General features: G+C 39.2%; 1 protein-coding gene and 1 non-coding gene across 2 annotated transcripts; both read right to left on the bottom strand.

Moving 5' to 3' along the window:
* Positions 1-3,365: 3,365 nt before the first annotated feature.
* On the bottom strand, positions 3,366-3,439 carry TRNAV-AAC. The gene has a single exon. It is a non-coding gene; the product is annotated as a tRNA-Val (tRNA).
* Positions 3,440-11,022: 7,583 nt separating this feature from the next.
* LOC106407828 lies at positions 11,023-13,188 on the bottom strand. Its single transcript, XM_013848690.3, has 3 exons — positions 12,145-13,188; positions 11,297-11,848; positions 11,023-11,161 (listed from the first exon to the last, which is right to left on the bottom strand). The coding sequence occupies exons 1-3, from the start codon at positions 12,487-12,489 to the stop codon at positions 11,108-11,110; spliced, it is 951 nt and encodes a 316-aa protein (XP_013704144.2). The 5' UTR covers positions 12,490-13,188; the 3' UTR covers positions 11,023-11,107.
* Positions 13,189-13,264: the final 76 nt, after the last annotated feature.

Below are 13,264 nucleotides of genomic sequence, written 5' to 3'. Positions count from 1 at the left end.
ATAAATTATTAGAAAATTTTGCTATTTTGTATTGGTTTTGGTGACTAAAGTTTTAAAATTATTAAAGTTCATTTTTTTTTCTTTCATTGTCAAAACACATATAACTTGGTAAACAAACTGAATAAGAAAATAAATTAAACTTTAGTTGAAATTCAATTATTATTTTATTTCATTTATTTGAAGTTTATAAATATATGGTTAGATTAACATATAATTCAAACATTGTTTTTACGTTAAAATTAACCAATGTATATTTAAAAAAAAAAATTAATATTTATTATTTATTATTTGGACGTTAAAATTGACCAATGTATATTTTAAAATTTTAATATTGATTATTTATTATTTGGTGATAAGAAAATGTATATGAATTCGTTCTTAAGGCAGTGGTGAAATGGTGAACAATTGAAATCTAAAAGCGATGTACATTAAAAAATCCTGAATTTATGTCAAATACTTTTGTTTTCATGCAGCAAAACAAAATATTAAAAATACAATAATATTCTCTAATAGCTATCTGTATGTTTTCCCTAAGAACCTATTGGAAAAGATTCAGATAATACTTGACATTGAATTTGTTGTTGATGTTCTGAGAATCTATTGTGTCTTTTCCGGCAAAAAGAATAACAAACTCGTGAACTTTGTAATCTACCTCCATCGAACTGCACATACTTCCTTCTTCACTTGTGTTTCCTTCATGAAAACCCTCTGTTCAACTGCCTCTTCGAAAAATACATAAATAGCAAGCATTAGATAGGTGCACATAAGCACAAGTTTCATCTGGATCCAGCTTCAGCAAACACTTTACTACTCTTTCAGCCATCTCAACGTTACCCTTTTTCCTGCAAGTAGAAAAAAAAAAGAGCTCCATATAATAGTGGCTTCTTCCACTGTTATGTTCTTTATCATTGCTTCGGCTTCCTCCAATAGCTCTGCTTCGCCCAACACGTTAAGAGTAGTGTTTTATTTATGGCTCAACAAAATACTTTTATCTCATCGTTATTAAATAACCAGCTGTATTCTCTAATTCACGACAAATTCAAATTTACAGTTATCAAATCTCTGACCACCTTCCTAGCAAGTGACCATTGTTCTGCACGACACACACATATAACCAGATCACAAAATTTAAATAATGACAGAACCAATACAAAATATGTGTGCAAACTATATGAAAATAGGAACATTTAGTAATACGCAAGAAGAAATTTCTTACTTAAGCTTCACAAGCATACTCAATAACAAACAAACTCACTAATATGAGTATCATGAAGGTTTTGGTTCTAACAAAATGATGCAAAGACACTAATAAGTTATCATAACCCATCAACTTATATATACGATACAAAAGCTTAAAAAAACTAAGCACACCATAAAAAGCTTATCCATAGAGAATTTATGCTTAGTTTTTTTTTAAATAACTAAATTAGTAATATCTGATATTCAAAGCCATTGAGTAGAACCAATAACTGATACAAAAGATAGTGATAACTATCCAAATAATTGAATTAGCTTTTCAAAACTAGAAGAAAAAACATATGATGTAAGAGCTTATCCACTGAAAAGTTGGAAAATTTGATCAACTTTAACTTGCGGGCTTTAAAAAGTTGCATGAGACGGCCTAAAATTGAACCAATTAAACTGTAAGTTAAAAAGTAAAGAGAATACTTACTGTTGAAAGATGATTTGTCGGTGACATCACACGCAAGCGAGATTCCCATTGTTCCACGGTACTATGCTGCAATAAGAAGAAACCACATAGGTGAGTATTACAGGTTCCCACTATAGTGAGGAAAGAGAAAGAATGCATATATAACATTAAGATGAATCGCGAAGGAAAATCCGGGATAGTCCGGAATCGCTCTTGTCTGGTTGTATCCCAGATTTGCAGCTCAATTCTCTTCTAATTCAGCTCAGTAGCCTGCCTGTATCTTGAATTTAATTCTGCAAACAACAAAAAAAAAACTTGAGTGACTATTGACCACTAAAAAGAGCATTTACGAAGAGTGTCATGTATCAGAGAGATCATACTTGATAGTTGTAATGAAAGAGATCAACATGGTTCTTGCCGTAAGTTGCATGATCGAAGTGAAGCATGCTATTCAATTACGTCTTTTGTATTTCTTTCCAGTTCTGTTTAATCAAGAAATCAAAAGAGCAACATAATCAAAAAAGAAAATGATTTAAGAGAAGATAAGATTTGATAGGAACCATTATGAGATTATCTCGATACGGCTGTAAACATATAGAGATGTAACACCCACCATTGACGAAAATGGACTGAGATGCGGCGCCACAATAGATAGAAAGAACATGAAAACAAAAAAACTAAACAGAACGATTTCTATGATTCGACTTCTGTTGCAGAAGAAAACCCTCTTTAATAGAAGTCAAATGATATGAGTGTTTTTGATAGAAACTGAATCGATTCACCAAGCTGAGGAAGGTAATTCCTTTTGGTATCAAAACGTTTTTCGCAAAAACAGAGATTAAAATAAAAGAAGTAATTGCATATATTTTAATGACATGATCTAAATATTTTCTTCAAAGGAATGACATGTCATTAAATTTTTATTTGATTGGTTGATTAAACATGGACACTCTAGATGTTGATTATATTTCCCTTTTAGTATTGTAAGATATATTCTCTTATTTATGTATCTCTTTTCTTATGAGAGCTCTCTGAAAATGGCCTCCCCCCCTCGAGAGCTAAGTCTTTGTCTTTTATAAGAGGAGCTCGCCACCGTCGAACTCGGTATGCTGTCGGTATGCTGTTGCACATGTTGCTTTATTTTAGCTTTGACTTCCTTAATTCATGTGTATATCTTTTAGTTAAATAAATGATCTTGACTCATTCAATAATCTATGAACAAGTCTTTTAACCACTTCGATCTTAAGTCGATCCAAACGTCAAACCGTTTCTACTAAACCAAGATTTGCCAAACCATTAATCAACTTGTTCTGTTGGCGGGAAGGATTGTGAGACAAATCCGGTATCAACATCAGTGAACGTATGAGACAATGACAATACCAGACTACATGAGATGATGAAACAAGAATCAAAATATGACTGTTCTTAGAGTAAAATGATCTTACTAAAACTAGACTTAACACTTTCCTTACATCGTCTACTATGAATCGGTCTAAGCTACTAAGTTGCGGATGTAATTACCATTCAAGTGAATTTGCCGACACATTTTGTCGTCCCGTTTGCAAAGACTGGTGATCACCTGCTAAGATCATGAAAAGTAAACGACCTAACTGGAAGTCCGTGAAAACTATATCTAACAGAGGGAAGAAATTAGGACGTGTAGGGAATACACAAATCATAGATTCACAATTAATAGAGCGAATAAAAACGATAATGGCTTCGCCCGGGTTCAAACCGGAGAGCTTCAGTGTGTTAGACTGACGTGATAACCAACTACACCACGAAACCTTTGGTGTTATAGTGTACCGTATCATAAAATATTTGGTTATGCCAAATATTTGGTTACGTGAACTTCTAATTGAACCAGACGTGCTTTCTCTCTCCTAACGCTCTAGATCTCAAAACGCCATTGTCATCGCCTCCGGCGTCCGGACGGCGCGTCCGAGCGCGTGCCGGTGCCAGAGGGCTTTCTCCTCTCAACTCTGTTTACTCTTTGCTTCTCTGATCTTCTCGTGCTCTTCCCGCTTTGTTTTAGGCTCTGGTTTGGCATCCGTCATTGGCTTCCGTCGTCTGCTCGCGAAGATTGACGATTCCGGAGGTGGTTTAGCTCCTCGTGGAGCCGTGACGTGGTGTAGTGGTGCGGGTCGTGTTGGGGAAGTCGGAATTTAGGGTTTATGGTGAGCTCGTTTTTCCCTTACTCAAGCTCTCCGGTGTTCTGTCGTCGTGGGGAGGATGTGAGGGTTCTTGTCACGGCTGGTCCGGTGGTGGTTCGTCGCTACGGATCTATCGCGTCGTGCTCGTTCGGTTGAGGTGGTGGGTATTTAGGGTCTCCTCGGGTCGGGGATATTCCGGTCCTTGCTTGCCGCAACCAAGAGTGCTCCTATCTCTGGATTAGGAGGCGAGTTTCGAGTCGGATGTAATCGTGGTGAAAGTGTCCGGTTTTGTCTCTTCGTGTGTGTGCTTCTGGTTCAATTCGAGTGGTCGTCTATGGCCATTAGATGGTTCTTAGTTTGCTCAGCCTCTCTTTCGTTGCTCCCTCCTCTGGCGTCCTGTTCTGATTCTCCGACGGTTTAGGTGACGGCCTGGCTTTAGGTATTAAAGTCTCTTGTTCGTCATTGATGTTTATCTCCTTGGCTCTAGAGGTTGTTAGTTTGTGGTCAAGAAAAGTTCTTTGGTTCTCAAAGGCTGTTCTCAAAGGCTTAGATGCTTAGGCGGTTCTCGGGAGTCATTAGCCGTCTTTGAATCAGCGTCTTGTCCATGCTCACATCCGGGCGCCGCGGTGTTGGTCTTGTTCCTCTGGCGGTGGTGTAGCTGGCTTTCTTGCGTTGGTTTTGAGACTTCTTTTTCAGGTTGTGGCGATGGATACAACCCATCTTTCTGCAGGTTTCGTAGACGGTTGAAGCAGGTGCTTGCTCGTTTTGGGATGCGGTTCAAGGCATCATGTGGCGTTTCATACATTCTGGCTTTGGTGGCGTTCGCAAGGCCTTGGTAAGTATTTGAATCCTCCCCTTCGATCGTTTTGAGCTTCATAGACAGAGAAAGTTGCAAGTTTGGTGGAGATCATCGGGAACTAGTTACTCCGGAGACGTCAAGGGAACTCCCGGCATCCTCGGCAACGAGGAGAACCTCACTTTCCCGAGAATCACGTTGATGGTAGAGAACGGCTACCGATGTCGAAGGATTTCAAAAAACAAACTAGCGGAATGTGCCGGGTTTAGTGGGTGGGCGAAGCTAGTATTGTAATAGATTAATTTCGACTTTTTGTTCAAAACAAGCTTGTAGCCGTATCAAAAAAAAAAAAAAAATATTTGGTTACGCTTTCACAGTATATTTCATTATTTCTACTTGTTTGGACAATAACAAAAACTGAGATGTTACCCGCTAAACAAGTAAATTACTAGTAGAAATAATGAATCGATTTAAATATTCTTACACTTTGGATCGGATTTGGATTCAAAATTTTCGGTTTGGATCTCAGTTTCTGAATTTTTGGCCGAGCTAATCCCCAACCATAAATCAAGAAACAGCTCACTTGGAAAAATAACAATTGTTGAAATGTAGTTTATAATGTAATTTACAAAATTTATAATTATAGCCCTAATACATTTTAGGACGAGACGTTTGAAACATATATTTTATTCAAATCATCTCTCACATTCTGCAAATTTTTCTTGTTTGAATAATAATAATAAGAAAGAAAAAAAATGAAAAATCTCAATCGTCTTGCTTGAAGAATTACACTAAGCTTTAGTCTTTGCTGATTGTCCTGTGGGGACATTTCCACCGTTTCCAGCTGCTGCTTTAGTAGGAGAAGCATTTGAGCTGGCATAGTTTTCAAATGATATATCCATAGTTACTCCTTTCTTAGCAGAAGCTGTTGACATGAAGAATTAAACAAAGGGAAGTAGTGGAGGAAGTAGGAGAAGTGGCCATATCACTTACCAAATGGGGAGGAGTGGCTAGTCCACTACTAGTTAGTGGAGGAAGTGGGAGGAGTGGCCATATCACTTACCAAATGGGGAGGAGTGGCTAGTCCACTACTAGTTATTTATTCTTCCACCATTGAGTGCTTATTGCTTTTGTTTCCTTTAAATACACCATGTATGTTACACAATTAAACACACAATTCAATAAAAACATTTCTTTCATTCTCTCAATCTCACAAATCCTCTCATTCTCTTAAATTCGCAAATTTCTCTTCTCTCTCAAATACTTACGGTTACTTCACTCCTTTTTTACTTTGTTCGTGTGCTTCATCACGGTTAAAACACTTAGAAGCTCACATAATCCCACAAATTATCATGGTATCAGAGCAGCAACAATCTTGAAACCTTTCTAAATTCCGCAAAATCAAAACTCTGTTTCTAGTTCTTAAACTTTACCTCTGACCAAGTAAATCCTCAAGATGGAGAACAACAACAATAACAACAACCGCATCAGCATACCTGTGACCCTGAAGGGGATTAACTACCTCTTGTGGGCCAGGATGGTGAAGATTGCCCTTGGAGGAAAGGGTTTGTGGAGTCATGTCTCAGCAGAAGCAGCTCCAAAACAAACCACCCAAGGAGAAGATGGACAGGAGATTGTGGTAGCTACTGATGAAGACAAATGGGCTCAGGAAGATCTCATGGTTCTCACGGTGCTCCTTAGCTCCCTAGAACCCGCCATCATGGAGTCTTACTCCTACTGTGAAACTACCAAGCAGCTGTGGGATACACTCTACAAAGTGTATGGAAATACCTCCAACCTTACAAGGGTCTTTGAAGTAAAAAGAGCTATCAATACCCTCAACCAAGGAGATATGGAGTTCCAGCCTCACTTTGGCAAGTTCCGGTCTCTTTGGGCAGAGATGGAACTACTCAGACCACATACTACCGACCCCGCCACTCTCTTAACCAGGCGTGAAGAGGACAGAGTGTTTGGACTACTGCTCACGCTTAATCCATCTTATGGGAGCTTAATCAAGCACATCCTGAGAGCTGACAAGTTACCTGACCTGGATGAAGTATGCGCTCAAATTCAGAAGGAAGAAGGCTCTGTGGGCTTATTTGGAGGCAAGGGAGACTTAAACATGGCACATCAAGCTGAACGAGCCGTGTCAAACAAGGCAGCTTACAAGCTAGATGAGAAGAAAAACTTGACCTGCGATCACTGCAAGAAGAAGGGCCACATGAAGGACAAATGCTGGATACTACATCCGCACCTCAAGCCCAACAAATTTAGGGACAACCGCCCTCAATACCAAGATGCAAGAGCCAACTTCTCAACTGATGGTGCTGAGCCAACAACACCAATCACCATGGGTATAAGCAACCTAGGTGTGGGAAGAGCTACTGCCTCCACATCAGGCTATGCCACGCCAAGAGCCAATCTAGATGAGACCATCAAGAAGTCTGACTTAACCGCTCTCATCAAGGCTCTCAAGGAATCTGGTATATCTAAAACTCTTGGTATCTCCCTTAATGCTTCTCACAATGCAAATGGTTCTATGAATAATTTTAAATCGGCTAAGCCCTTAGTTATAGACTCTGGTGCTTCTCATCACATGATAAGTGATTTAGAACTGATTAAGAACATAGAACCGGCTTTAGGAAATGTGATGATAGCAAATGGAGATAAAATTCCAATAAAAGGTGTAGGTGAACTTAGATTGTTTGATAAAGAATCTAAAGCTTTCTATATGCCTACATTTGCCTCAAACCTACTGTCTGTTAAAAAAGTAACTAATGATCTCAATTGTCAAGTTACTTTCACGCCTAACAGTGTATACTTTCAGGATATTGATTCTAGTAAGTTGCTTGGCAAAGGTGTTACCAAGGGAGACTTGTACTTACTTGAGGACACAAGACCTGTATCTCAATTATCGTGTGTGTTTCATTCTGTTTCTGAATTCCCTAAAGATGAAATCTGGCATGCTAGACTAGGACATCCCCATTCTCGTGCCTTGAACATCCTGTTGCCTAGTATTTCTTTTAAAAATGAGTGTGAAGCGTGTATATTAGGAAAACATTGCAGAACTGTGTTTCCTAAATCAAAAACCCAATATGAAAACTGCTTTGATTTGATTCACTCTGATGTGTGGACTGCTCCATGTGTATCTAGAGAACAACATAAATATTTTGTGACATTCATTGATGAAAAATCTAAATACACATGGATCACTTTGTTGCAATCTAAGGATAGGGTGCTAGAAGCATTTAAAAATTTTCAGAACTATATTACTAACCATTTCAATGTTAAGATTAAAATTCTTAGATCAGATAATGGTGGTGAATATACTAGCACAGCCTTCAAACAACATCTAGCCTCACATGGAATCATTCAACAAACCAGCTGTCCTTACACACCCCAACAAAATGGTGTGGCTGAAAGAAAGAATAGACACTTGATGGAAGTGGCAAGGAGTATGATGTTCCATACAAATGTACCCAAGCGGTTTTGGGGGGATGCAGTAGTCACAGCCACCTACCTAATCAACCGCACACCTACAAGAGTCCTCTTTGATGCCACCCCATATGAGGTACTAAACAAATCTAGACCATCAATTGATCATTTGCGTGTGTTTGGGTGTGTGTGCTTTGTTTTGATTCCAGGAGAACTAAGAAACAAACTGGAGGCAAAGAGCACAAAGGCAATGTTCATTGGATACTCTACGCACCAAAAGGGGTACAAATGCTATGTACCAGAGACAAGGAGAGTCCTAGTATCCAGAGATGTTAAGTTCATGGAATCCAAGGCCTATTATGATGAGAAGAGTTGGGAGGAACTCAAAGATCTATCTCATTCTGCCTCGGACAGAGCTAACAACCTGAAGATTCTTATGGAAAGACTCGGCATTAACCTAGAAAAGGAACCAGAGAAAGGCCGGGACACTACTCCTTATAAAGAGACCATGGTTCATAACACTGAAGACTCTCATCCTGACCATGAAGGGGGGAATGAAGATCAACCGGCGCAAGCTCAACCTGAAGAAAACCCAGTATTATCTCATGATCAAGATGAGATGGGACAACCAGACACTGAAGCTCAAGAAGGAGAACCAAGCAGCAGTAATGAACCTGAGCAGACACAAGTCCTAAGGAGAAGTACAAGGATCAGAAGACCAGCCTCAGATTGGGTTAAAAATGATTTTGTTTACTACAATGCTCAAGCTGTGGCACATCCAGAAAGTGGATTATGCTCCCTAGCTCACTATCCAGAAGAACATCAAGTCTTTATGAGTTCATTGGACCTGGAATGGATACCAAGAACATATGCAGAAGCTATGGAAGATGATGAATGGAGGAAATCGGTGGATGATGAAATGAGGGCCATGGAGAAGAACAACACCTGGTATGAGACAGAACTTCCAAAAGGGAAGAAAGCCGTGACCAGCAGACTCATACATACCATTAAGTATCTTGCAAATGGGAAGCCAGAAAGAAAGAAGACCAGACTGGTGGCAAGAGGATACACACAAGTGTATGGAGAGGACTATCTAGACACCTTTGCACCAGTGGCCAAGCTTCATACAATCCGGATTCTACTCTCATTAGCAGTGAACCTAGAATGGGACCTTTGGCAAATGGATGTGAAGAATGCTTTCCTGCAAGGAGAACTAGAAGATGAAGTGTATATGAAACCACCTCCGGGGATGGAAGAAATGGTGAAACCAGGGAATGTCCTTAGACTCAGAAAGGCAATCTATGGCTTGAAGCAATCACCAAGAGCTTGGTACCACAAGCTAAGCACTACATTGAATGGAAGGGGATTTGTGAAGTCTCAAGCGGATCACACACTCTTCACTCTCACCAGCAAGCAAGGAATTACGGTAATTCTAGTCTATGTGGATGACATCATCATCACGGGTAGTGACAAGGAGGGGATCAGTTTAACCAAGACATTTCTCAAGGCCGCATTTGACATCAAAGACCTGGGAGAACTGAAGTACTTCCTTGGCATTGAGATGTGCAGATCAAAGGAAGGATTATTCATGTCCCAAAGAAAGTATACCCTGGACATATTAAAGGAGGCAGGAGATCTTGGAGGAAGACATGCCAAGACACCACTTGAAGAAGGTTACAAGGTATTGCGAGAGGGGGAGTATGAAGACACTCCATTTGAAGATGTCAAGCAGTATAGACGGATGGTTGGGAAGCTGATCTATCTAACCATCACTCGGCCAGATGTGTGTTTCGCAGTTAATCAAGTGAGCCAGCACATGCAAACTCCCAAGGTTCATCACTGGAACATGGTGGAGAGGATTCTAAGATACTTAAGAGAAGCGCCAGGACAAGGTGTATGGATGGCTTGCAACAAGAACACTGAGGTGATAGGATACTGTGATGCAGATTGGGCTGGAGATAGAGTAGACAGAAGGTCAACCACCGGTTATTGTACATTCATTGGAGGGAATCTTGTCACTTGGAAGAGCAAGAAACAGAAAGTAGTATCTTGTTCAAGCGCAGAAGCAGAGTACAGATCAATGAGGAAGCTAACCAGTGAGCTTATCTGGATAAAGGGGCTTTTAGGCGACTTGGGAATTGAGATCACCTCTCCCATGACCATGCACTGTGACAACCAAGCCGCAATACACATTGCATCCAACTCAGTCTTTCATGAAAGGACAAAGCACATAGAAGTAGACTGCCACAAGGTCAGACAAGCAGTGGAGCAGCAAGTGATTCTCCCATGTTATACAAGAAGTGCGGATCAGCTGGCTGACATCTTCACCAAGGCGGCCAGTAGCAAAGTTTGTGAGTCCATTCTTCCAAGACTTGGACTCATAAACCTTCCATGTCAATGATCTCCTCACCGTGGAGTATTCTACTCTTTTTCCTTTGCTTGGTTTTTATCCCAAGTGGTTTTTCCAAGAAAAGGTTTTAATGAGGGAATACTTCATGGCTTTCCAAGCTTGACACTCACTACTGTCAAGCTTGAGGGGGAGTGTTGACATGAAGAATTAAACAAAGGGAAGTAGTGGAGGAAGTAGGAGAAGTGGCCATATCACTTACCAAATGGGGAGGAGTGGCTAGTCCACTACTAGTTAGTGGAGGAAGTGGGAGGAGTGGCCATATCACTTACCAAATGGGGAGGAGTGGCTAGTCCACTACTAGTTATTTATTCTTCCACCATTGAGTGCTTATTGCTTTTGTTTCCTTTAAATACACCATGTATGTTACACAATTAAACACACAATTCAATACAAACATTTCTTTCATTCTCTCAATCTCACAAATCCTCTCATTCTCTTAAATTCGCAAATTTCTCTTCTCTCTCAAATACTTACGGTTACTTCACTCCTTTTTTACTTTGTTCGTGTGCTTCATCACGGTTAAAACACTTAGAAGCTCACATAATCCCACAAATTATCAGAAGCTGCCTTCACGAATTCACCTACTGCTCGACCCCATTTCACCATGGCCGATGTCAGTTCCTTACTTTGTTCAAACGTTATTGCACCCGGACCGCTCTTCTTCATCTCAACCAAAGCATCTCCCACACCAACCCATCAACCAGCTTCCACGGATCCTATTATCACCATTAAAAAAAATGTAATGAAAACATGCTCATATATTTGTTAAAAATCTATAACTAACCAATGTGACGTTGGTCTAGTGGTTAAAACTTTTGAATCATCAAGTGTCTAAGGGAGTAGACACTTACTGATGTTCCAGCTTGGGTACCATCCAATGGAGACAAAGCTAAGAATAGGTGCATTGCTTGAGTCGAAATATTATCGCTCTCTATTGAATACGTATCAGGTGATACCGTCTTGAAGCTGGCCATGTAATCATTCAGCTTAACAAAGAACTCCTTGAACTCTTTGTTTGCAAGACACCTAGTTTCTAGGTCAAGTAAAAAGGTTTGCATGCCTTGGTAAGCGAATGGCTCAACATCTTTGCTCGTTTTGGGAATGTTTCTTAAATAGAAAGGTAACGAGAACGGTGATGTTGATTGACGAACGCCAGATTGTTTAGAAAGAGATGCATATGTAGGGTCGGTATAATCAATATCAAATTGTTTTAGCTCGATTGGTTTGCCATCTATCTCGGAGACAGACTTCACAAAAAGACCAATCCTTCCGACCCATTCGAACATAGACCCGGACAACCTATCCCATTGTGGATCAGGCATTACATTTGAAGTGCTTGTCTTCATCTCAGTAGAAACTTTCTCCATTGAAACCAAGGCCTCTATCAACCTCCATGAATCAAACTATCACATAAAACATACACACACACACAATCTTTTTCATTACAAACTGGAGCCAACAAGCTTGAATATCATATGATTGTTAGTATCATATCAAAAATCGCTAGTCATTAGTTAGACATTTTATAGAAGATTAGTGCCTAAGCAAACGTCTAGATATTGCTTAGAACGATTTTATTTTATTTTTTTTAAAAGAGTATCTAGAAAATTCATTTCGCTTATTATCGATTTTCCACCTAGACGGGTGCTTAGCCCACCAAAACCGAATTTTAGAACATTTTTAACTAATGAAAACTTACTGATGTTCCGGTTTGGGAACCCTTCAATGCAGAAATAGCCGTGAAGAGCTGGTCAGATTTGACTGATCCGGGTGGTGCCGGTTGAAAGCAACTCGTTATGTAACCTTTCAGATTTGTGAAGAAGTTCTTGAACTCTACGGTCGTGGGAGACTTTCCCTCCAAGGCACCTACGAAATCTAGTAAACCTTTGGAAGCGTAAGGCGCAAACTCTTTGCCCGTTTTGGGAAAGAGAGCCAAATAATCGAGTACGGAGAACGTCTTCCCTTGAGCTTGAGCTTGTGTTTCATATACATTGCTTAATGCAACAAGTAACACTAAACATACTGCTAACGAGATTCTTCCCATTTTTTCCTTGGAGATACTTAATATAAACAAGAAAATATTTATTCTTGTTGTTAATATTATTTTTTGTTTTTTTTTGGGTTTTTTTTTCTGTATATGCTTTCTAGGAGAACTTGGTTTATATAGATGTTAAGAAAGTCAAAATTGAACTGAACTTGAGGCGACGAATGGTTTTTTTTTTCAAATTGATTTCCGCTTTTTCTCGATCTATTTTTAGAAAGGATCAATATATTCATCAAACTATAAATTTGCACTAATTATTTATTTTATATTAACCTCCACTTTTCTCTCAAACTACTTTTAGAAAGGATCGATTCATTGTTGTAAAAAAGGATCAATTTCTTTAGCACCAATTATTTATTTTCTATTGCTCTCTGTTTTTCTCTCGGTCTATTTTTATAAGGATCAATATCTTCATGAAACTAAATCTAAATAAGAGCTGAGAATAAATTGATTAACACTACCCTTATAATGATCAAACATGTGTACAAAAAGATTATTATGAAAAATGAGTTATTCTGTCATTTTTAATGTACGTTTAGTGCAAGTAATTGCATTTTAGTTATAAAAAATAATTGCATTTTGCATGCTTCCTTCTTCAAACCTTGCCCCCATATAAATTGATTTACACTACCCTTATAATGAGTTATTCTGTCATTTTGCATGTTCAAACCTTGTCCCCATATAGCCACTGCGTCCTGTTTCCCTAACCAGATAGCAGGATGAGCATCTGCTCTGAACTCGCTTAGATGGGGTCAGATCGAGTAGCTTGATCTCT

Source organism: Brassica napus, chromosome C2, assembly GCF_020379485.1.
Source record: "Brassica napus cultivar Da-Ae chromosome C2, Da-Ae, whole genome shotgun sequence".
Classification (NCBI taxonomy): Eukaryota; Viridiplantae; Streptophyta; class Magnoliopsida; order Brassicales; family Brassicaceae; genus Brassica; species Brassica napus.
The sequence above is the reverse complement of the archived record's forward strand: the minus strand, read 5'-3'. Positions and strand labels throughout refer to the sequence as shown.